General features: G+C 37.7%; 1 protein-coding gene across 1 annotated transcript; it reads left to right on the top strand.

Annotated features, from left to right (window-relative positions):
* The first annotated feature begins 475 nt into the window (after positions 1 to 475).
* LOC126378008 (pre-mRNA 3' end processing protein WDR33-like) lies at positions 476 to 19,659 on the top strand. Its single transcript, XM_050026029.1, has 11 exons — positions 476 to 1,099; positions 1,517 to 1,574; positions 2,251 to 2,697; positions 3,052 to 3,308; positions 4,621 to 4,707; positions 5,790 to 5,852; positions 7,181 to 7,237; positions 10,849 to 11,019; positions 17,923 to 18,067; positions 18,733 to 18,902; positions 19,648 to 19,659. Exons 1-11 carry the CDS (start codon positions 476 to 478, stop codon positions 19,657 to 19,659), a joined length of 2,091 nt encoding a protein of 696 aa, XP_049881986.1.
* Positions 19,660 to 22,883: the final 3,224 nt, after the last annotated feature.

The raw sequence follows: 22,883 nt of genomic DNA, 5'->3' as shown, positions 1-22,883 counted from the left end.
TGAACGACTGCAAGTTTTTTAAAATTATTCTGCCTATGCAAATCGGAATTTGACATTGACTTTGAGCTAAATTATACTATATATTATATTATATTTGTTTTATATATGTATATACTTATCTTGTAATATACTTATTTATGTAATTATCAATAAGTAGTCTATATACGTATTTAGTAATATTAGTAATAAGTATACATTTAGTTTACTTGCTATTCATAGATATTAACTCATTTATTGCGTGATAACACCGGCCCACTGAGTACCTTTCAGGCTGTCCAAGGTTAGCTGGAAGAAATCCCAATTAGGGATAAGCTCGCCTATGCTTTATCTAACGATAAATTATATGTAAATTTTCTTTGTATTCTAAAGCAATAAAGAGTACAAACAAACAAGATTTATATTAATTGAGCTTATGTATTTATAAAATTAAATGTTATTTACAATACAAGAAGAATACAATAATATTTTCAAACAAATGTTGCAGCAACCACCACCTCCTTATGCACCGCCACCACCAAATGCACAGATGGGACCACAGTTACCACAAATGGGACCTATGGGGCGTATGGACCAACAAATGGGACCTATGGGCCAACAGATGGGGCCTATGAGACCACAAATGGATCCCATGGGATCACAAATGGGTCCTATGGCACCCCAAATGGGACCTATGGGGCCCCAAATGGGGCCCATAGCTCCGCAAATGAGACCTATGGGACCACGAATGGGACCCATGGGACAACAAATGGGGCCTATGGGACCACAAATGGGTCCTATGGGTCCACAATTGGATCCACAAATGGGCCCTATGTCACCCCAAATGGGACCTATGGGGCCACAAATGGGACCAATGGCACCGCAAATGGGACCACGAATGGGACCCATGGGACAACAAATGGGGCCAACGGGGCCCCAAATGGGACCTATGGGATATCAAATGCCACCCATGGGACCAGAAATAGGAGCAATGGGGCCACAAATGGGTCCAATGGGACAGCAAATGGGACCCATGTGGCAACAAATGTACCAAAGTCAAGGATATCCGCAACAATCGTATAATCAGTGGTATGCTTACAATGGGCAAAAGCCGCAACAAGTTGTAAGTATTCTTTATTTTGTCGTCTTTTATGATCGAAGGACATTCACTCCAGTGAACAAACAGAAGCAATGAGAAACGTGTTCATCAGATAATCATAAACCTATTAACGTCACCATTTCAAAGAAAAAAAAATATTTATATAGAAACAATTTCAATTTCAAATAATATTGTAGAATACATACATAACTATTTGAATTTACAGCGCCCTCGCCATCATCATAGACATAGACAAAGACAAAACTACCCGCAGCGTCCTCTAGCTAATGTAAGTTTCTAATAAAAAAAAACATTTGTTACAAAAATGTGGAATTTATGAAAGTGTAGGTAAAAGAGATAATATGAAATAAACGAGTAAGTGATGCAAAATACGTGTGTGAAAGAGAAAAGATATGAGTGAAGTCCTATTCGGTTGAACAGAGTGTAAGAGCGAGAGGTATGAAAAAAGAAAGGGACAGAAGAGGAATGGAGGACGTGGGTACGCGTCGCTTAAGGCTTTTTTCTCTAATTCGAATATTAAGGTGTTAATTCTATTCTGTGCTGTGTAAAATCATTTTAAGATAATATAGTGGGCTAAGAAGACTTCAGTGTTTACTTTCCCGCTCTCTTCCACACAAATAATTAGGATTAGGATAGGTTAGGTTAGTTTACTCGATTTCAAGGAATCTCAATAGTGGATGGTGGAATTGCTGTAGAACAATATGGCTGCCAATTGTGCTGCAATCTAGTGTATGTTTAATTTAAAATTGTTTCGTGTATGTATGTGCAGTAACGTATATCAAATCAAATATATATTTTTGATATTTGAGATTGGAGTCTTTTACTTTTACGATCTTCTTTCTTTCTTGTCGTTCCCTCACTGCTGAGGATCGTGATTGTATGATCTTTCTCCACTGGTTTCCTGTGCCATGTACAGCTCCTTGTATAGGGCCCCCTGCTACCTGCTTGACTTGGTCCACCCGTCTGATCGCCGCTCTTTTTCTGGCACGCTTACCCTCAATCTGGCCCAGAATGAATACGTATACTATAGGTACTTACCATTAAATTTTCTATTTCATGTCAGGGCCGCAGAGCGAACCCAGAAAACGAAGAGGTTCGATTCCCGAATCTACATGGCGAACAGGGGAAGAAGTATGGTAATCCTTATATTCCAGGTGGACAGGATGTCAATCAGAATCCGTCGGGGGGTAAATTATGGAAAACTGTTAGAGACTATGGTCACCAAAAGCCCCATGTTAAAAACAATCGCGACCAGAAGCCACCGGGGGCTAACTACCAAAAGCCCCCAGCTGGAAACTATGGTAACCAAAAACCCCCACCTGGAAACTATGGCAACCAAAAACCCCCACCTGGAAACTATGGCAACCAAAAGCCCCTACCTGGAAACTATGGCAACCAAAAGCCCCCACCTGGAAACTATGGCAACCAAAAGCCCCCAGCTGGAAACTATGGGAACCAAAAATCCCCACCTGGAAACTATGGCAACCAAAAGCCCCCAGCTGGAAACTATGGCAACCAAAAGCCCCCAGCTGGAAACTATGGCAACCAAAATCCCTCAGGGAGAAATTTTGGGAACCAAGGCCCCCCGGGAGGATCTTACGGTAATCTGCCTGCAGGTGATTACGGACAAGGCTACAATCAAAATCCATATTATCAAGTTGGTCAAAATTACCCTGTACAAAAATGGCAGCCGCCGTATCACGGTAAAGGGCAGTATGTAAGTAATCATTTCATATACAATTTAAAGCATTGTTGTTTGTTTCATCTAATCTAATAATAATGTTACTATCACCAACAGGGACAACAAACCAACTACCAAAATTATCCTCCGAACAATTATGATACGCAACAACAAAGCTATGGTAACCCTGGACAATACAATCAGTATGGCAATACTTGGGGAACACCTCAGCAGATGCAACAGCCACAGTCACCGTATGGTGGTCCTCCACTAGGTAGAAATGGTCCGCCTAATAGATTCGGTGGTCCACCTGATAGTTTCGGTGGTCCGCCTAACGGTTTTGGTGGTTCACCGAATGGGTTTCGTGGTCCACCGAACGGATTCGATGGTCCACCGAACGGATTTGGTGGTCCACCGAACGGACAGGACGGTCCACCTAATGGATTCGGTGGTCCACCGTATGGATATGGTGGACCTCCTGATGGCGGTGGCGGTCCACCCGAAGATGAGGGATTGACCAATCAAGTGCAAGTGAGTAAAAGATACCGTACAAGTATGTGGGTGCCCTAGCAGTACGACACTTTCTAAGTTTCTTTTTGCACGAATACACGGCAAGAAGAAGGTTCACAAAAGTCACTAGACGGCATAGATATAAGCGTAGCAGTAAGAATTGTGGCACATGTACTTTTAAATAACGCACATTTACAAACACGCAGCGGACGGCCAATCCGAGCGCCCGCCCGCCTTTATGATTAAATGTATCTTTGGTTGGCACTACCTACTACCTTTTCCGGTGTCGCCATATTTCTCTCTCTCTTGTTAATCTGTGTTTGTGTTCACCGGGTTGTTTTCAGTTGTTTTAATATTAATCCTGTCAAATCTAATGTAGAACCTCATGAAAGTAAACAGTGATTCCAAAATAGTATTAATTTAATTTCCGTCTAACACATTCAACTTAAAGAATGGAAAATAGAACTAGCTAGAAGACGCAGGTTCAGGAAATGATAGATAGCGTGAAGTTAGAAACATGTTAAGAGCGTAAGCTAAATACGTAGCGTAAAGCGCGGGAATCTTTATACAGGGTGTTAGTGACATCGTAACGAAAACTTTGAGGGATGATTCAGACCATGATTCTGAGTTGATATCAAGTGGAATTCTCCGTCGCAAAAATATGGAAAGGAAAATACTTAAATAATAAAAAAAAAACAAAAAAAACATGAATTTTTCGACAGGAAATTCCACTTGATATCAACTCAGAATCATGGACTAAACCTGTCACTAACACCCACACCTACTTGTGTGGCTACCTGTATGTACTTATAAGTATGTAAGGTCGAAAAATCTCTCGCGGTTGCGCACCCACCTATGCACTAAAAGTATTCCTGCGCAGTCGCTTTCGAAAATAGAACATAGTTTTTAGGTATGCAATTGGGTCTTGTACTAGGTTCAAGATGAATTATAAAATTCTGATTACTAAATAAAGACAGATCTAAAACTAACGAAAAACAATTTCTTTTTCTATTTAACTTATTACGAATTTTAATCAAGAAAACGTAACAATAAGTCCGACATTTTATCACGTTTTTCTATGACGTCGTAGTGTGCTTTTTCATACAAATTCCAAAGTAATTTCGTGTTTTGACGTTTAGTAAAAAGCAACTGATTTGGCTAGTAGAAAATTTAATACAAGGTGTTAGTGACATCGTAACTAAAACTTTGAGGGATGATTCAGACCATGATGTGTGTCGTAGGTTTTACCTAAATAACCTTTATTATTAATATTATTAAATTAGCCTAAGCGTATTATTTTTGCTTTATAATTATTTGCTTTACCTATTTATAGCAAAAAGAAGAACACGAAGAGGAAAAAAGGGCCATAGCGCTGTCAGGCCAGTACGAAAAAATAGAGAAAATGAGATACAACCAAGACGTAAGCGACATTTTCTTCTTATATATCTCAGTTTATATCAGGCGGGTTAAAATGGCCACATCGAAGCAATTCATCTAAGAAAGCAATATTGCAATTTGACATTTGCGCATATAAAAGTAAGTGCGCAATGCAAACAAATGTCAAATAGCAATATTGCTTTCTTAGATGAATTGCAACGATGTGGCCATTTTAACCCCCCTGATGTGGTACCGTGTTTTGGCATGACTATTTATATAGACTAGCGAATCATCATCCTCCTTCGGGGTTAAAAAAGCCACATCGAAGCAGTTCATTTACAAAAGCAATATTTCAATTTCACGTTTGCGCATATAATTGAGCTATGCTCGGCATTTCCCTGCTCGATCGAATCAGAAATGAGGAGATCCGCAGGAGAACTAAAGTCACCGACATAGCTCGGAGAATTGCAAAGCTGAAGTGGCAGTGGGCAGGACACATAGCGAGGAGAACCGATGGCCGCTGGAGCGGAAGGGTTCTGGAATGGCGACCACGTGTCGGACGACGCTCAGTGGGTAGGCCCGCTACAAGGTGGACCGACGATCTGGTGAAGGTCGCGGGAAGCCGCTGGATGCGGGCAGCGCAGGGCCGATCGTCGTGGAGATCCTTGGGGGAGGCCTATGCAAAGCAGTGGACGTCGTACGGCTGATGATGATGATGATGAATTGCGCAGTGCAGCTAGCGCAGCAACCTATACAATTGACAGTTTTAAAGTGATACTATAGTAACATATACATATTATACATCAATGCTTTTAACAGATGTTTGGAAGCTTAGAAAATATCGAATGTTGCCCGGCCTCCTTCCTGTCAATGCAATGTAATATAACAAAGGTTTTTTTTTAATCTAGCACCCTGGCCATACTACAACTGAGGTAAGTAGAAGATGGTATCTGTAGAGTAGAGTACGACGAATTTATTAAAAACATCATACACTTCGTTCTAGTGCCTTCTTCCTGCCAATTCACTCTTATACATTTTTATTATAATAAATAATAATTATATTTTAAAATAATTTAATATTTTTTAATTTGAACCCATATTTATTCTTTACTTTTCATTTTACAGGCAAATAGTGCTCTAAGCAATATTCAAAAAGAAGAGATTGACATGAGGGCAAGGGCTCAAGAAGTGAGTATAAACATCTATGCTATGGGCTCCTGAGGCACATCTATTGCAAGTTAAGGGTGGTATTAATAAACTAATCTCAGCTTTGAGACTGCTCTCAAGATCATGTCAATGTGACATGTGGTCGCCATGGCCGAAATCGGTCGGAGAGATCATAATCATCATCTTATATAAAAACAGGGACTTGAGCATGATCTTGAGGGCAGTCTCAGCTGAGATTATTTTATTAATACCACCCTTAACTTGCAATAGATGTGCCTCAGGAGCCCATAGCTCAGTTGTGCTAGTTCATCGACACCGATCAACAAAGTTAAGCAATTTCGGGAGTGGTCAATCACTGGATGGGTGACTATCTAGTAGCTTATCTGGCGGACTCATAAAATCGTCAGGCTCTTTATAACACATGTTAATAGTTGATCAAAACAAAGGAGTCTGGGTAAAAAAGCCACATGTACCTTTTTACTACTTATGTTCCACCTTAATTTATGTTTGTGACATGCAATAAATGACTATGAATATGAAAGCATATTTTGTTCAGGAATTTAGAAGGAAACCGCTGGATTCGCTTGCATGAAGATTCATCATCTTTCTGCCCGCATTCTGGTCTAAGTGGGGTCGCCACAGCGTGAATTCTTCTTCCATTCATTCGTCACCTTTCACACACATAACACAATTCATCCACACTTTCTTGGGTCTTTCTTGGATTTAGGGGTATATATCCAAATAGGGGCAGGGGACGACCCAAGAAAGTGTGGATTCATCCATCCGTGTTATGTTTGTGGCCCACACTTCTCTAAGTAAAAAATAAAAATATAGGTAACATTGTTATTTTTCTTTTTATAGATAGTCGAAAAAAGTCCTGAAGTTCTGGTTGGTATGACTGCTCCACCGAATTTAGATGACGTAAGTGAAAATGGTACTTACACCAAATTATGAGTATAAAATTTTATTACTTTTATTTAACGCCTCCGTGGTCTAGTGGTTGAGCTTTGGGCTCACGATCCAGAGGTCCCGGGTACGATTCCCAGTGGGGCCATAACGGGGACTAGTTCGGTTAGGACATCACCGGCTGATCACCTGATTGTCCTTAAGTAAGATGATCCGTGCTTCGGAAGGCACGTTAACCCGTTGGTCTCGGTTACTACTTACTGATGTAAGTAGTCGTTACATGAGCCATGTCAGGGGCCTTTGGCGGCTCAATAGTAACCCTGACACCAGGGTTGATGAGGTACTCCACCTCACAACCCACACGATAGAAGAAGAAGAAGTTTTATTTAAAAAGGTATATAATGTATAAAATGCACTTCTTGATCTCCTTTTTTTTATTTCAGACACTCAACGATCGTACGTACAAGCCGCCAGCGCCTGAATTTGTCATACCGCAGGAGGTAAGTCTCCTTGGTCCAGCCATATCACGGAATAGAAGAAAGAGGTTGGAAGGACCAAGTGAGCGTCAAACGCGCGCCATACAAGTATGAGCAAATAGTTCAACCTTCAACTTTGCACTCCACTCGTCCGCAAACTTCACGACACGGGGAGCTCCGGGATAGTTTTTTAAAGGTCGTCTTGTGCATTATAACCTGCTGGGCAAAAAATCTAATATCAACGCTAGCTAAAAACTTAAAAAGCTAAAAATACATTAGCTATAGCTTAGTATAACAGCCTCCGTGGTCTAGTGGTTAGAGCGTTAGGCTCATGATCTGGAGGTCCGGGTTCGATTCCCGATGGGGACATTGTCGAAATCACTTTGTGAGACTGTCCTTTGTTTGGTAAGGACTTTTCAGGCTTGAATCACCTGATTGTCCGAAAAAGTAAGATGATTCCGTGCTTCGGAGGGCACGTTAAGCCGTTGGTCCCGGCTATTAGCCGTAAAAACACCTCCACCAACCCGCAGTGGAGCAGCGTGGTGGAGTATGCTCCATACACCCTCCGGTTGATGGAGGGGAGGCCTGTGCCCAGCAGTGGGACGTATATAGGCTGTTTATGATGATGATGATGATAGCTTAGTATGATCGGCTATTTATCGAAAATACTACTGTAGCCGTGGTAGCCCAGAACGCTTGCATCTCACTTTGAGGTCGCAGGTTCGAATCCAGCACAGGCCAAACCAATGATTGTCGAATTTGTTTACGAATTCATGTTTGGATCATAAATGATTATCACGTGCGGTGAAGGAAAACAGCGCGAGGAAACCCACATTCCCAAGAAATGCATGGGACCAAACCTGTATTGGGCTGGTTTTTCCTTCGCGGGTTGGAAGGTCAGACAGGCAGTCGCTTCTGTAAAAAACAGACCTGTCAAGTCTTCAGGTTAGGTTAGTGGACCCTGTGAAAAACGGGAGTATGCTATGGAGATGATGATGATGATAACACAAATATTAAAAGTGAATTATTTTTTATTTAGGATGATTTTGGTACTCCTATACGTTGGGTAAAAGATAATACGGTAAGTATAAATAGCAATAAGGTATCACGAAATGAATACCAACGTATTGTTTAAAGCAAAGTAGGGTTATGTGTTATAATACAATACAAAACGCTTTATTTAAAAGTCAATTACAAAGTGACAAGAGAAGCACAACCGGCGGTCTTATTGCTAAATAGTAATTTCTTCCAGGCAACCTTAAAGGTCTTGCCAAAAATTAGTAAGGGACGGTGCAATACAGGTATTATAAGTAAATAATGTACAGGGTAAATTAACACAAATATGTCTACATAAAATATAATGTTACTATAAAAATAAACCCTATATTTGTGATTCCAGTACAGACCATCTAATTTTTTTTTTAATTATACCTGTCATTTTCTTATCCGCTGAAAACAAAAGGAACGGGTAATCGACAGACATAAAATTTATGTCACACGTCAATTTTAGGCAGAAATTAAAAACCTTACCAAAAACATTGGCCAATAACCCGACAGAAATAATATGACACATACGTCACACGGCGACATGCTTATTTTATTCGCCCGGGTTATTTATTACTTGATTTTAAAATTAATAGTTGTCAAACGGACCTATTCTTTTCGGCGGATAAGAAAATGACGGGTATAACTTAAAATAAAATTAGGCGGTTCTTAAAATATTACATTTACTTAGGATAAGTGATTTTTTTATAGAACGAGACTGAAGACGGGTTAGCTCGAGTGACGGTAAGTAAGTGCATAACATAGGCTCACGACTATATCCCAATTGGGGTAGTCAGAGGTACATCCATTGCAAGATGAACTAAGCACCCACACCTCAACGATCTTTCTTTTAGAAGTGCATTACGCCAGAGTTAACTACTTTTTGTTGAGTACCTTAATATACAGTACAGAGGCAGAGGACAGGAGTCCTAGTACAGCTTTGAAATAGACTACTCTGGGCGCCATCCCACTCGCGTCAGACAGAGTACTGCGGGGCGGAAGGCAAGAGGGAAACCACTGCCCTATTCTTCCTTAAAAAGTAGCATGGAAAATGCTACACCGACAAGAGCTTGGCTCCTAAATTAGTGATGTGTGAACATAATATAGCATCTCGTAGGGGAAGGGGTAGTCAGAGGTGTAAACATCTTCATCCCTCCTCGCCAGCTATGTTTTAGTCCCATGTAATATGCAATAGGGTGCAAGCCTATTGCCATTAACCACAAATCTTGGAAATCACGTGATATGAATTATTTATGTCCCAACTATCAAATTTAAACTCATGAAATTCAGTCTTCTTTTTTACGAGTAGGTTCCGAGAAATCGTGTAATAGAGCCTTTTATGAGTTGTAACAGCTTCTTAAGGTGTTTACCATTGAGCCATGATATTTTTAAAGTATTTTTATACCCGGCGAGAGAGCTGTGGGTTCGATCCCCGACCGATTTTCGATTTATTTTTCTTAGTTGTAATTTTTATTTAATTTTAGGACCCGATTAGTGGAAAACAGCGAAGTTTGTTATTCAACGTAAGTGTAATATTAAAATACTTAATATAATAATACATGCAGGTGTCCGCTGGTGCGAGCCCATTAGCAATGTCCATTAAAATATATAACAAGCTCCCAAAGTACTTAAGAGATGAAACTAAAACTAATTTATTTATAAAAAATCTAAAAATAATGCTAATTAAAAAGAGCTATACTGTAGATGAATTTTTAAATGATAAATTTTAATTTTAATACACACAACTTCCTCTTTTCCCTTCAACGTTACTGTGCCCTACAGGGTCCATGTTTTAGTTCCTATGCCTATGTAACACCCCATTGTACTACATGGAATGCAATAAATATTGAATTTGAAAAAAAAAAAATTGAATTTGGTGCAATTTAAATTTAAAAATATCTTTATTAAGTAGGTAACACAGTTACACTCTGAATCATCATTTTTTTTACATAACGAACGTCTCATCCGCCTAAATTACTGCAGCTTCTCACAACCCTTATAGCCGCGGAAAAGAAGCTGCAAGAAAAAAAAACAGGGCTCTAGACGTTGTTTAAAAAAAAAACATATAATATTGTTATATAATTTAGTAATTTGAATAAATAGTTGTTGTGCTTATTATGTAAATCTCCTTAGCGAATATACTGTAAATCTCCTTAGCGAATATACTGTAAATCTCCTTAGCGAATATTTTTGCTGATGAATAATTTTGTGTTTTCTTCAGGGTACATTGTACGTCCCGATAATAGATACCGACCCTGGACGACTAGGTGCTCAATTCGCTGTAAGTATTAAATTCAAAATAACTTAAATTGAAATTTCACACGGGTATAAATTCGAAATAAAAGCTATATTCCTGTATTATATTAACTTTAGTTTTACTTTTAGGTATTTATTTTTTGTTGCTGGTGCAACAAGCTGTTTCTAAATGTTTGATTCCTTTTGGTGGTTGCCTGGGAGAAATTGCTCTAGAGCAATAAGGCCGCCCAAGTTGTACTGTATTCATGTGTTATGTCTGATTGTTGTAGTTCAGTGCAATAAAGTATATTTGATTTGATTTGATTATTAAATATTTAACATTTTTTTCATTGTAGACAAAAAAACCAAGGATAGGCCCAACGACATCATCAGTGCCACCGGACGTACCGGAGACGGCAGTCCGCTCCATGCTGCGCAGCCTCAAAGTTAATGACCTTGAAGAAACCGACTGGCTGGCCTTCGAGGTCGCCCTCGGAGGGAAGTACGCCAAGCCTGAGATTGAAGATGTGTGTAAATCATTTTCTTTATTGATACAGGGTGTTAGAGACATCGTAACGAAAACTTTGAGAAATGATTCAGGCCATGGTTCCGAGTTAATATCAAGTGGTCTTTTCCGTCGCAAAAGTATGGAACTGAAAATAATAAAAAAAAAAAACAAAAAAGTTATGAATTTTACCAACAAGAAATTCACTTGATATCAACTCAGAATCATGGTCTGAATCATCCCCCTCAGTATTCGTTACGGTGTCATTAAAACCCATAAATACTTGTATGGCTATCTGTATGTACTTGCAAGGGGTGTTAATGACATCGTAACGAATATTAAGAGGGATGATTCAGCTCATTATTCTGACTTAATATCAAGTGTCTTTTTTCTTAAATAAAAAGAACAAAAAAAATGAATTTTGCGACGGAAAATTCGACTTGATATTAACTCAGAATCATGGTCTGAATAATCCCCCTTAGTATTCGTTACGATGTCACTAACACCCTGTACTTATTTGTTTTTTGTTTGTTTCCATGCGCTAAGGAGATTTTTCTAAAAAAGCGTCCGAACTGTGTTGTAAATACGTATTCATTAAGTCATGTCGACAGAATAAGTTTGTTCCCACAAATTAAGATGTAATGGATGTGTAAATAAAGTGCAATATCGGTTGTTCAGTGTCGTTGCGGTCGCTTGTGACAAAATGCACTGCGCACTCATTTTAACAGAGATTGCTTGTCTATTTTGGGTCGTAAATGATTATCACGTGCTCGATACAGGTCACATACCTCTGAAAATGCATTTCTCAAACCACTGTGGGTTTCCTCACGATGTTTTCTTTCACCGCTGAATCATTAATGATCCAAACACGAATTCGAAAACAAATTCGACATACATTGGTTTAGGCCTGTGCTGGGATTTGAACCTGCGACCTCGAAGTGAGAGGCAAGTGTTCTACCAACTGGGCTACCACGGCTCTCCTTCCTACATAAATATATAACAATTGATGGTATTTTCAGTGCCAAGGCGATGGCTGTCAGGCTAGAGTAAGATACAATTATTATTCATCATCATCAGCCGTATGACGCCCACTGCTGGGCATAGGCCTCCCCCAAGGATCTCCACGACGATCGGTCCTGCGCTGCCCGCATCCAGCGGCTTCCCGCGACCTTCACCAGATCGTCGGTCCACCTTGTAGCGGGCCTACCCACTGAGTGTCGTCCGACACGTGGTCGCCACTCCAGAACCTTTCCGCCCCATCGGCCATCGGTTCTCCTCGCTATGTGTCCTGCCCACTGCCACTTCAGCTTTGCAATTCTCCGAGCTATGTCGGTGGCTTTAGTTCTCCTGCGGATCGGAACAATTATTATTATTCTCTATTAATCATTATATTAATTAATTAAGGATCAACGCTTATAAATGGTTAAAGTTAACCCACCAAAAACATTTTCATGTAAGAATAAGATGAGGTCATATCGATCGTAATGTCAAAAACTCAACAAGTTATCAGGTCTCATGTAGAGTCGAGCTTCTAACTCTACACGCCCTAATTATACAAACCCTAACAACATTTTACATGAAAATGTTTTTTGTTGGGTCACTATGATACTTTTTCGAAAGTTACACACATTTTATCCGGTATGCAGAGGATTGATTGCCCAAAAATACAGTCCATAACTCGCTTATTTGACTTGCACAAACCCTGATTTCAACTTTTACAACTATTTGGGAATATCCGCAGATAGATAGATATAAAATACGTTATTGAGCACCACAATGAACACCAGATACAATAGATACAGAAAGGCTTAATTGCTACTGCAGCAATTTCTTCCAGGCAACTTTGGGTAAGTACAGGATAATTTTACCCAAAGTGACTACCACTGTTTACGTAGACTGTGGCCTCAAATTCCTCACCACACGCATATTCGATATTTTGTTAACTAACATTATTGTTTTCATGTTTTTCAGTGTCTTAAAGCAGGGTGCGATGTTACGGTAAGCAAATATGTGAAATATTATCTACCCGTTCTTTGCTTATTAGCTTCGCAAGGATAGCCTGAGCATATAGCATATACGTAGAAAGAAAAGAAAGAAAGAAAGAAACATTTATACACCGGACACCACAGATACAGACAGACAGGTACATTATATTCAACACAGGACAGAAACCACAGGGAAATCAATACACAAAAGAAAAGAAAACCAAGATCAAAATACCTCTTCTTTAACTTGTTCCATATAAGCTATTATTGGTTTTCCCCTTCTTTTTCCTTCTATGATATTTTTAATAAATTCGCCGTGTCTTATTAAGTATCCAATCATCATGCCTCTTCATAATAGTTCTAATCCAGTCAAAATATAGTAGTCTCAATTTTTAGCCGGATGGAAATTATGTGAAAGAATTATGTTGATGAAAATCATACCAGAATGTGATTTTAAAAAAGTTGGTTAAGTACGTGGTTTTATTTATTTATTTATTTAACGCATATAAATGGTAAAGTTAACCTACCAAAAACATTTTCATACAATGATAAGACCAGATCATATCTATCGTAATTTAAAAAAAATATCAGATCTTATGTAGAGCCAAGCGTCTAACTCTACACGCCCTAACTATACAAACCCTAAGTTCACAAACTCTACACGTTAGGCAAAATATGGGGCTTGGCCGTTTTTCTACGGGATCATATCGATCGCAATGTCAAAAAGATCTCTTGTAGAGCCAAGGTTCTAACTCTACACGCCCTAACTATACAAACCCTAAGTTCACAAACTCTTCACGTAAGATAAAATATGGAACTTGCCCGTTTCGATACAGAAACATACAAATTTATTAAAAATCTACCAAAGACACGTCAAAAAAGGTATATTTCATAAGTTTATTTATTATTTCAGTGTTCGGGAAACACTTGCGCAGCTGGGGTAAATATATTTGTACTTTATTGGCAGGTTTTTATTTATGGGTTACTTTAATGTTGAGTAACGTTCGTCGAATGTGTTCTTGTAACGTAAAGAAACTCTTAGCATTAAATGTATGATTTATTTATGTTTAAAAAGCCTGTCATACCGTCTTTATTAGATTTATTCGTGCAGTTTTGTGGGAGCGCCGTTTCAAACCCCGGTACTGAACTTGCTTTTTTTTTATGTGACTTATTGTATATACCGAACTTGCACTAATGAGTTATTAATATCTCTTAAGTGCAGTTTTCACGAACGCAGTTGGCTCGAGCATTATAGACGGCGATACGGCTCACCACCCATCTATCACGTTGGTCTAACAGAAAGTTCGGAAAGGTGTGGGTAGGTACTTAGTTCATCTTGCGATGGATGTATTTCTGACTACCCTGTCGTGAGCTTGTTATGTGATTAAAGGGGTTTTTATTGTTATTGTACAGACGAATATACAAATCTATTTACTCATTATTTCTTGTTTAATTTGTATGTTTCTGTATTTCAGTGCGTTGGAGTCGGTTGCAATAGCTTTGTAAGTATTACAACATAAATGATTGCCTACTTCTCCTATCGGGGAAGGCAGAACCACAACTCATGCTCATAATTACCAGCGTCGTGGCTCGCGCCGCGGCTTATGCTGAGTGAGGCCCTTTTATAAAGGACACCACTACCATCGTTGAACAGTTCATACAGTCAATTACTTGTATTTCTCGTGTAAGTTGTTTTTATTATGTGTTTTGATTGTAAGTTATGTCTTACTCCGTGTTTTATATTATATATTTGTTATTTCTTCTTTTATATTTGTTACTGTGGAGTCCCTTTATAATAAACGTTTCTTTCTTTCTTTAATTAAAAAAATCCTTTCTATATTCCAGTGCAGAGAAGAAGGGTGTTTGTCTATGGTATCTATTTTTTAATAAACATAATCCGCTTTATTACATAACAAAGACTAATGAATACCAGAGTGGTTGATTAAGGCAACATCGACGCAATTCATTTAAAAAAGCAATATTGCATATTTTTTTTCAGTGTATTGGCGAGGACTGCAATGCTAAGGTAAGAATCATCATTTAAGTAGGAACGAGTGCCCTCTGCACCGGTTCCCAGGTGGTATAGCCGAGCTGCATTGCGTGACGGATGCAGCAGAGACTTGGTTAAGGGAGCTTAAGCTGGATATTTGATCCAAGCAGGATATTTGTCTGCCATACGCAATAATAATAATCATTTAAGTAGGTTCATGCCGCCATTTGTCTTGTACTTAGTTAAGAGTATTTTTGTAATTCCATCACCAGCCCATTAACGTCCCCACTGCTGGGGCACGGGCCTTCCCTATGGATGGATAGGGAGATCGGGCCTTAAACCACCACGCGGGCCCAGTGCGGATTGGTGGTTATTAACGACTGCTAATGCAGCCGGGACCAACGGCTTAACGTGCCTTCCGAAGCACGGAGGAGCTTGAGATGAAAAATTTTTTTTTGTGGTCACCCATCCTAAGACCGGCCTTTGCGAAAGTTGCTTAACTTCAACAATCGCTGACCGAGCGCGATTACCGCTGCGCCACCGAGATCCTCAATAAAGTGTATTTGTATTGTATTGTATTGTTCATGGTTTACAGAATACGTTCAGAAAGATAAGATATGATAAGATAAGATAAGATAATTTAAGAAAATGATGTTTTTTTTTCTTTTTTAATGGTTATAAAACTTTTTCAGTGTGAAGGCTTGATATGCGACGTTAGGGTACGTACTTATTATTATTTTTATTTTTTAATAAATATTTCAAACACGACCTAATTTTATTTTAAGTTATATCTGTCATTTTCTTATCCGTCGAAAAGAAAAGGGACGGACGGATGATTGACAGTTGTTAATTTTAAAATCCCCAAAAATAATATAAGTAGATGACACTATCGAGATTAAACGTGATAATAACCTATTTTCTCATTACTCGAGTGCATTATTATTACAAAATCATATATATAAAATGTATGTTTCTTGTGTCTGTTTTATTGTGTAAGTATAAATAAAAAATAAATAAAAAGAAGCATAATTATATAAAAATATTTGTCGCTTGATATTGGATCACATTATGTATAGAATTATGTTGCTACCTACATTGCTTATCTTTATTTTGATCAGAATAATAATGGGTGGAAGATGTGTTGTGCCTGGGTGTAATAACAAGGGTCATCATTTATAGCCGAAACCAAAGATAGAAGATGCATATGTCTGTTATCCATGAAATTAGAAGGTTAACGCAGGAAAAATCTTTACAGCGCCACCTATATTGTTTTGAGGAAAATTGCCTGAAAAGTCCGTCATTCTGTATAATATGATATATTCTAAAATGTATTTATTAAATACCTTTTTTTTTAGTGTCGCGGTAAAAATTGCAAAGCCTCGGTAATTGACTTTTTTAACACTTGTTTTTATTTTACCCTTTTATTTATAAATCATAGAGCAACGAATCAAATTCCGCCACATTATACATATATTAGGCTAATTTCTAACTAAGTAGTTAAAATGTTATAATTATATTCCTTTAAGATCGGAAAGAAGAAAACTTAGAATTAAACTTATTTCCAATCAAAATTGCCCTTTTCCAACTGACGGCTATTCTTTTCGTCGTTCTCGTAACTAATCCTTCAGAAAGGATACACTCTCCGTTGCTCCACATTGAGTATGGAGAATTGTCAAAATTTAGGAACTCTCAACAGTGTTGCCACCTACATTTGACATTTGCTTGCATTGCGTTATTATTTTTACTAACGTAAATGTCAAATTGCAATATTGTTTTCTTAGATGAATTGTTTTTACGTGGCCGTTTTAACCCTCCAGTTCTGTGCTCTGTATAGTTTTTCTTTTATGTTTTTTTTTAAAGAAAATACATACATACATAAATTCACGCCCGTATTCCCCGAAGGGGTGGGCAGAACTACAAATAATCAAGAAACAATTGGCAGCCACTTTTGATACATAGTCCTAAGGTGGATAATGATAAACCGTATGATGATAGGTGATCAGCCTATCGCTCTTACAGATGATCCATCATGTTCGACAGGACGCTGACCCTTTGTCGCTTTTTACGACATGCACGGGAAGATAGGCAGTGTGGGTATTTGTAAATAATATGATTGTCGGTAGTTACTTGTGTGGAATAAATCAGTCGTCATCCTAGCACTGGTGTTTTAATACATACCTACATACTCGACATGGCGCAGTCGGGTCAGAACTAAATTCCGTGGTATAAAAGTAAAGTAATACAGATCAAGTGAACTAAAAAAAAAAAAAGTGAAAATCGTTAATAGGAATGTGTAGATGAATACATAATTTTTAAAGATAATACCGCAAAGCAATGGAATCTACTTTGCCACCACCACCGCCGTTCTCATATGTGAATAATTTAGAAAATGTAACCTCGGGAAATGTGTCCAAAGATTGGATGAAATGGAAATCTGCGTTTTTAATTTATTATGAGGCGTGTGAACTTGCTAATAAAGGACCAAAAGTGCAAATAAATATATTTTTACACATAGTTGGAGAGCAGTGTCGGGAGGTATACGAACAATTTAGTGAAAAATTTTCGGACTTAAAAACGTTAATAAGTAAATTTGATAATTTTTTTTTGTTAAAAAAGAATATAACTGTGATCCGTCATCGATTTTTCACTCGCGATCAGCAAAATGGAGAATCTATAGAACAATATGCATTCGAGTTAAAGAAATTGGCTGCTAACTGTGAGTTCGGTACTTTGTGTGACGATCTGGTACGAGACAGGTTGATATGTGGCATACATGAAAACGCTATGCGAGAACGCTTACTGCGTGAACCAGATTTGACTTTAAAAAAATCGGTGGACTTATGTAACATCGCACAAATGTCTAAAGTTCAAGCAGGAGTGATAAAAAAGGATTTTGTAGAACACAACGCATATACTGTAGACGGTAGAAATGTAGACGGGTATGGAACAGAAGAAAATGAAGACTACAGAATGTACTGGGTATCCCGCCGTGGAGCTGGCTCGAGCCGGGGCGGTCGAGGAGCGGCGCGCGCGCATCGGCCGCCGCCGCCGCCGTCCCGCTCACCCGCCTATCCCGCGAGTACCGCGCACACCCGGTCAGCTGTTTATCGTACGCCTATGCAGCCGCGGTCAACGTACAATTATAATAATAAACAACAACAGGAGGTGAAACGTAATGGTGTACGATCTATCTGTGAGAGGTGCGGTATGAGTCATAAATATAACGGTTGTCCGGCATACGGTAAAAGATGTCTAAAATGTAATAATCTGAATCATTTTTCAAGAGTGTGCAATGTATACGAGGTGCAAGAGGATAACTTCGCCGATCAGGTAATCCATTATGTTAATCAACCTTACAATAACTGGTGTGTGAGATTGTCAATAAACAATACGGAGGTATCGTTTAAAATTGATACGGGTGCAGATACAAATGTCTTGCCTCGTAGTTATTTACAAAAAATTGGTATTGACGAAGATGATCTCATCAAGACATATATTCGACTGCGAGGGTATTCGGGTGGTGATATTAAAGTTATTGGTAAATGCAATTTAAAAATAAAATATAAAGACTTAGATTACATTTTGGATTTTATCATAGCAGATGTGACTTCTCCTCCAATATTGGGATGTCATTCCTGTCAAGAACTAAATTTAATTAAATTAACGTTGGCAGTAAAAAGTGAAATAGAGAACAGTGAAAATAAAAAAAAAATACTAAAAGAGTATGCGGATATTTTTGAAGGTGTAGGTTGTTTGCCAGGTGAATATAAGATAGGAATTGACGAAACAGTTCGTCCTGTAGTACATGCGCCACGAAAATTACCATTGGCTATTAAAGACAGCTTAAACAATAAGTTACAAGATATGGAGAAGCAGGGGATTATTTCAAAAGTGGAAGGGCCGAGCGACTGGGTGAATAGCATGACGGTGGTACGAAAGCCAAATGGGGATCTAAGAATTTGTTTAGATCCGAAAGATCTAAACAAAGCTATAAAGCGAGAACATTTTCATTTGCCAACAATAGATGAAATTACTGCTAATCTGGCAGGATCCAAATATTTTAGTACATTGGATGCAAAAAATGGTTTCTGGCAACTAAAATTACACACCGACAGCACTAACTTGTGTACTTTCAACACTGCGTTTGGAAGGTATAAATTTTTACGTTTGCCATATGGTATAAAATCAGCCTCAGAAGTGTTTCATAAAAAAATGTATGAGCATTTCGATGATTTGGAAGGAGTATGTTTGTTTGTAGATGACTTGTTGGTGTATGGGAAAACAAAACAGGAACATGATTACAGACTAAAAAAAGTTTTGGACCGATGTAGAACAAAAAATTTGAAATTAAATAAAGAAAAATGCAAGTTTGCATTGAAAGAAATTAAGTACCTTGGTCATAAAATTACACAGAATGGGATTTATCCAGATGAGTCACACACATCAGCTATAAAAAATATGAAGGTTCCAGAATCCAGCAAAGAATTAGAAAGATTCCTAGGTCTTGTTAATTATGTTGGTAGGTTTGTGCCTAATTTAGCAGAGAAAACGCACACATTAAGAGACTTAATAAAAAAGGACGTAGAATGGCATTGGACAGCAGACCATCAGAAATCATTCGAAAATTTACAAAAATGTCTTACAACAGTACCAGTATTACAATATTATGTTGTAGAGAAACCGGTAGTACTGTCGGTCGATGCCAGTAAAAATGGATTGGGTGCATGTTTACTGCAGGATAATTTACCCGTCAGCTACGCGTCAAGGTCACTGACAAATGCAGAACAAAATTACGCGCAAATAGAAAAAGAGTTATTGGCCTGTGTATTCGCATGCGAAAAGTTTTATTCTTACATTTATGGCAAATCAGATGTCATCATAGAAACAGATCATAAACCACTAATAAATATTATTAGTAAACCTATAGCCTGTGCACCAGCTAGATTACAAAGGATGCTATTACGATTACAGCTTTACTCATTTAAATTAGTATACAAGCCGGGCAAGTATTTGTTTATTGCGGACGCGCTATCAAGGGCCCCGGAACCGGTTTGTTATCGCGATCCCGAGACGCGTGATCACTTCGATGCGCTGGCGCAAGTGTGTGCTGTTACTACGTGCAATCCTCTCACTGATACACACTTTGTACATTTACAAAAGTGTACGCAGAATGATAATCAACTTCAGATGGTTATAAAATACATAGATAAGGGATGGCCCGAACATAAAAATTTATTACCAGATGAGGTGACTGCCTATTGGTCATATAAAGATGAGCTAACTAAATCATATGGCTTAGTATGGAGAGGTAGTCGAGTTGTTATTCCAAAAGCAATGCGTTCTGAAATGCTGAAGAAAGTACATGTAGGACATTTGGGTTTAGAAAAGTGTAAGTTACGAGTGAGAGAATGCATGTTTTGGCCAAATATTAATAGTCAATTAGAAGATTACATAAGTAAGTGCCAAGCGTGCATAACTTTTAAAAATGCGAACGCAAAGGAAAAAATGATTCCGCATGATATACCAAACAGAGCATGGTCGAAGGTTGGTACAGATACTTTTCATTACAAAGGCGAAAAGTATTTAATAGTAATAGACTACTACAGCAAATTTATCGAAGTTGTAAAACTGCATTCTTTACGTAGTGAGGACGTCATTGATCAGATGAAAGTCATATTTTCAAGACAAGGCATTCCAGACATAGTAATGTCAGATAACGGCCCGGAATATTGTTCAGAACATTTTAAACAATTCTCAAAACAGTGGAACTTTATGCATGTTACGTCATCACCGCGATACGCGCAATCAAACGGACAAGTTGAGAGGGCGATTCAAACTATTAAAAATATAATGAAAAAGACACAACATGATAATACTGACTTCAGACTAGCGTTGCTGTTATACGAAAATACACCTATCAGCAGGGATATACCTTCTCCTGCAGAGTTGTTGAATAATAGGAAAATGAGAACTATAATACCTTGTAATCCAAAAATGTTAAAACCTAAAATTCACAGAAATATAAAATTACATTTAGATAATCGCCAGCAAAAACAGAAGAAATATTATGATAAAGGAGCAATGGATATGCTGCCTCTAAGTATAGGTCAACAAGTGCGAGTCAGAGTAAATAAGCAGTGGGTAAGGGCGATAGTAAATGGACTGGTAGGAAAACGTTCATATTTGGTGAAGCTAGTGGACGGTGGAACACTAGTTCGAAATCGTAGACATCTTAATATTGATAGGGGACAATATATAAATAAACAAAATTGTACAGAAAGAGATAATGTATTGCCATACGATGATATCACTGTCCCGGATGAGGAACCAACATACAGTACCGGTGGTCGTTTACAATCTCCATCCGGTAGTAATAATAATAATATACCGTTGTCAAGTGTATCTCAACCTCAATTTTCACGTTCTGGCAGGACACTGAGACAACCTGATCGGTGGGGCTATTCGGCGTTTTGTGTCTGCAAAAGAAAACAATTTTATTAATAGAAACATGAAATAAATTAAGGTGTAAGTAACAAATAGTAACTATATATATATATAACAAAATAAATGGAACAAATTAAAATGATATATATTATACATATAAAATAAGAGTTACGTAGGTACTTACCTTTAAGATGTACACTAAAGTTGAAGTTAATTTGTTGTTTTTTTTTTTTAAAAAAAAAAAAGAAATTAATTAAAAAGGAATTTTGTTTAAAGAGTAATTAATTATTAGCCATCTACAGAACAGATAAAAAATAAAACTATAATCACTTAATTAGCAGTGGATAAAAAAGTAGATTATGTATCCTACATTAAATTTACATATACTATGTAGATGTAGCATGTATTGTTTAAATATAACAAATAAGAAACATAAAAAACAACATACCGATAGTATCATTGAATGAATACTATTTGATTAACTAGATATAAGTTAAACACTTTAATAATAAAAGTATCTTAACAATACTGAAAAAGTAAAGTAAAGAATAAATACATAACCAGATTCATGCAATATTATAAAGTATAATACATGTACCTCCTTATAAAATGTATAAGGTAACAGGTACCTATCGGTCAAATAATATTGATTTTGTAATGATTTATTGAAATTAAACTTTAAAATTATATAAAGGAAAGTCAATAATAATAATAAAAAAAAGCATGTTATTCATTAAGCTCTGTAATGTTAATTTAATTTTAATTTATAAAGGGGGTTGTGGGTATTTGTAAATAATATGATTGTCGGTAGTTACTTGTGTGGAATAAATCAGTCGTCATCCTAGCACTGGTGTTTTAATACATACCTACATACTCGACAGGCAGCTGAACGCATTCTATGTTTTTTCTTTACGCCCAGTCCAGCAGAGGAGAAAATAAAGCTGTTTTTTTTTTCAGTGCAACTCATTTAATTGTTACACGACTGTGAATGGTCACTACAGACCGAATACACAAACGATGGCGGCTGATGGAAGGGATGATTATAATTAACGTCTATTGGAGGAAATAATTAATATTAATTGTATTTTACAGTATTTTAGAAAAATATAACTCATTAAAATGCCAAAGGAATTTTTATTGCGTTTGTTTTTAAACTTACTTCAGCAATTTTTTTTTGTTCGGATCGCAAGGTCGATGACCGAATGCACCAACCCTCATGTCAACGTTCCTATTGTTCTTCTCTCATGTGGGTTGTAAGGTGAATGGCCGATCTCATCAGACCTGGTGTCAGGGTTACTAATGAACCTCTGACATGACTCATGTAACAAGCAAATACTTAAGTAAATAGTAGCCGGGGCCGACTGCTTAACGTGTTCTCCAAAGCACGGAATCGTCATTTTTTTCAGACAATCAAGTTATTTCAGCCTGCATGTCCTGACCGAAATAGGGACAGTCTCAAGTTTATTT

Source organism: Pectinophora gossypiella, chromosome 25, assembly GCF_024362695.1.
Source record: "Pectinophora gossypiella chromosome 25, ilPecGoss1.1, whole genome shotgun sequence".
NCBI lineage: Eukaryota > Metazoa > Arthropoda > Insecta > Lepidoptera > Gelechiidae > Pectinophora > Pectinophora gossypiella.
The sequence above is the reverse complement of the archived record's forward strand: the minus strand, read 5'-3'. Positions and strand labels throughout refer to the sequence as shown.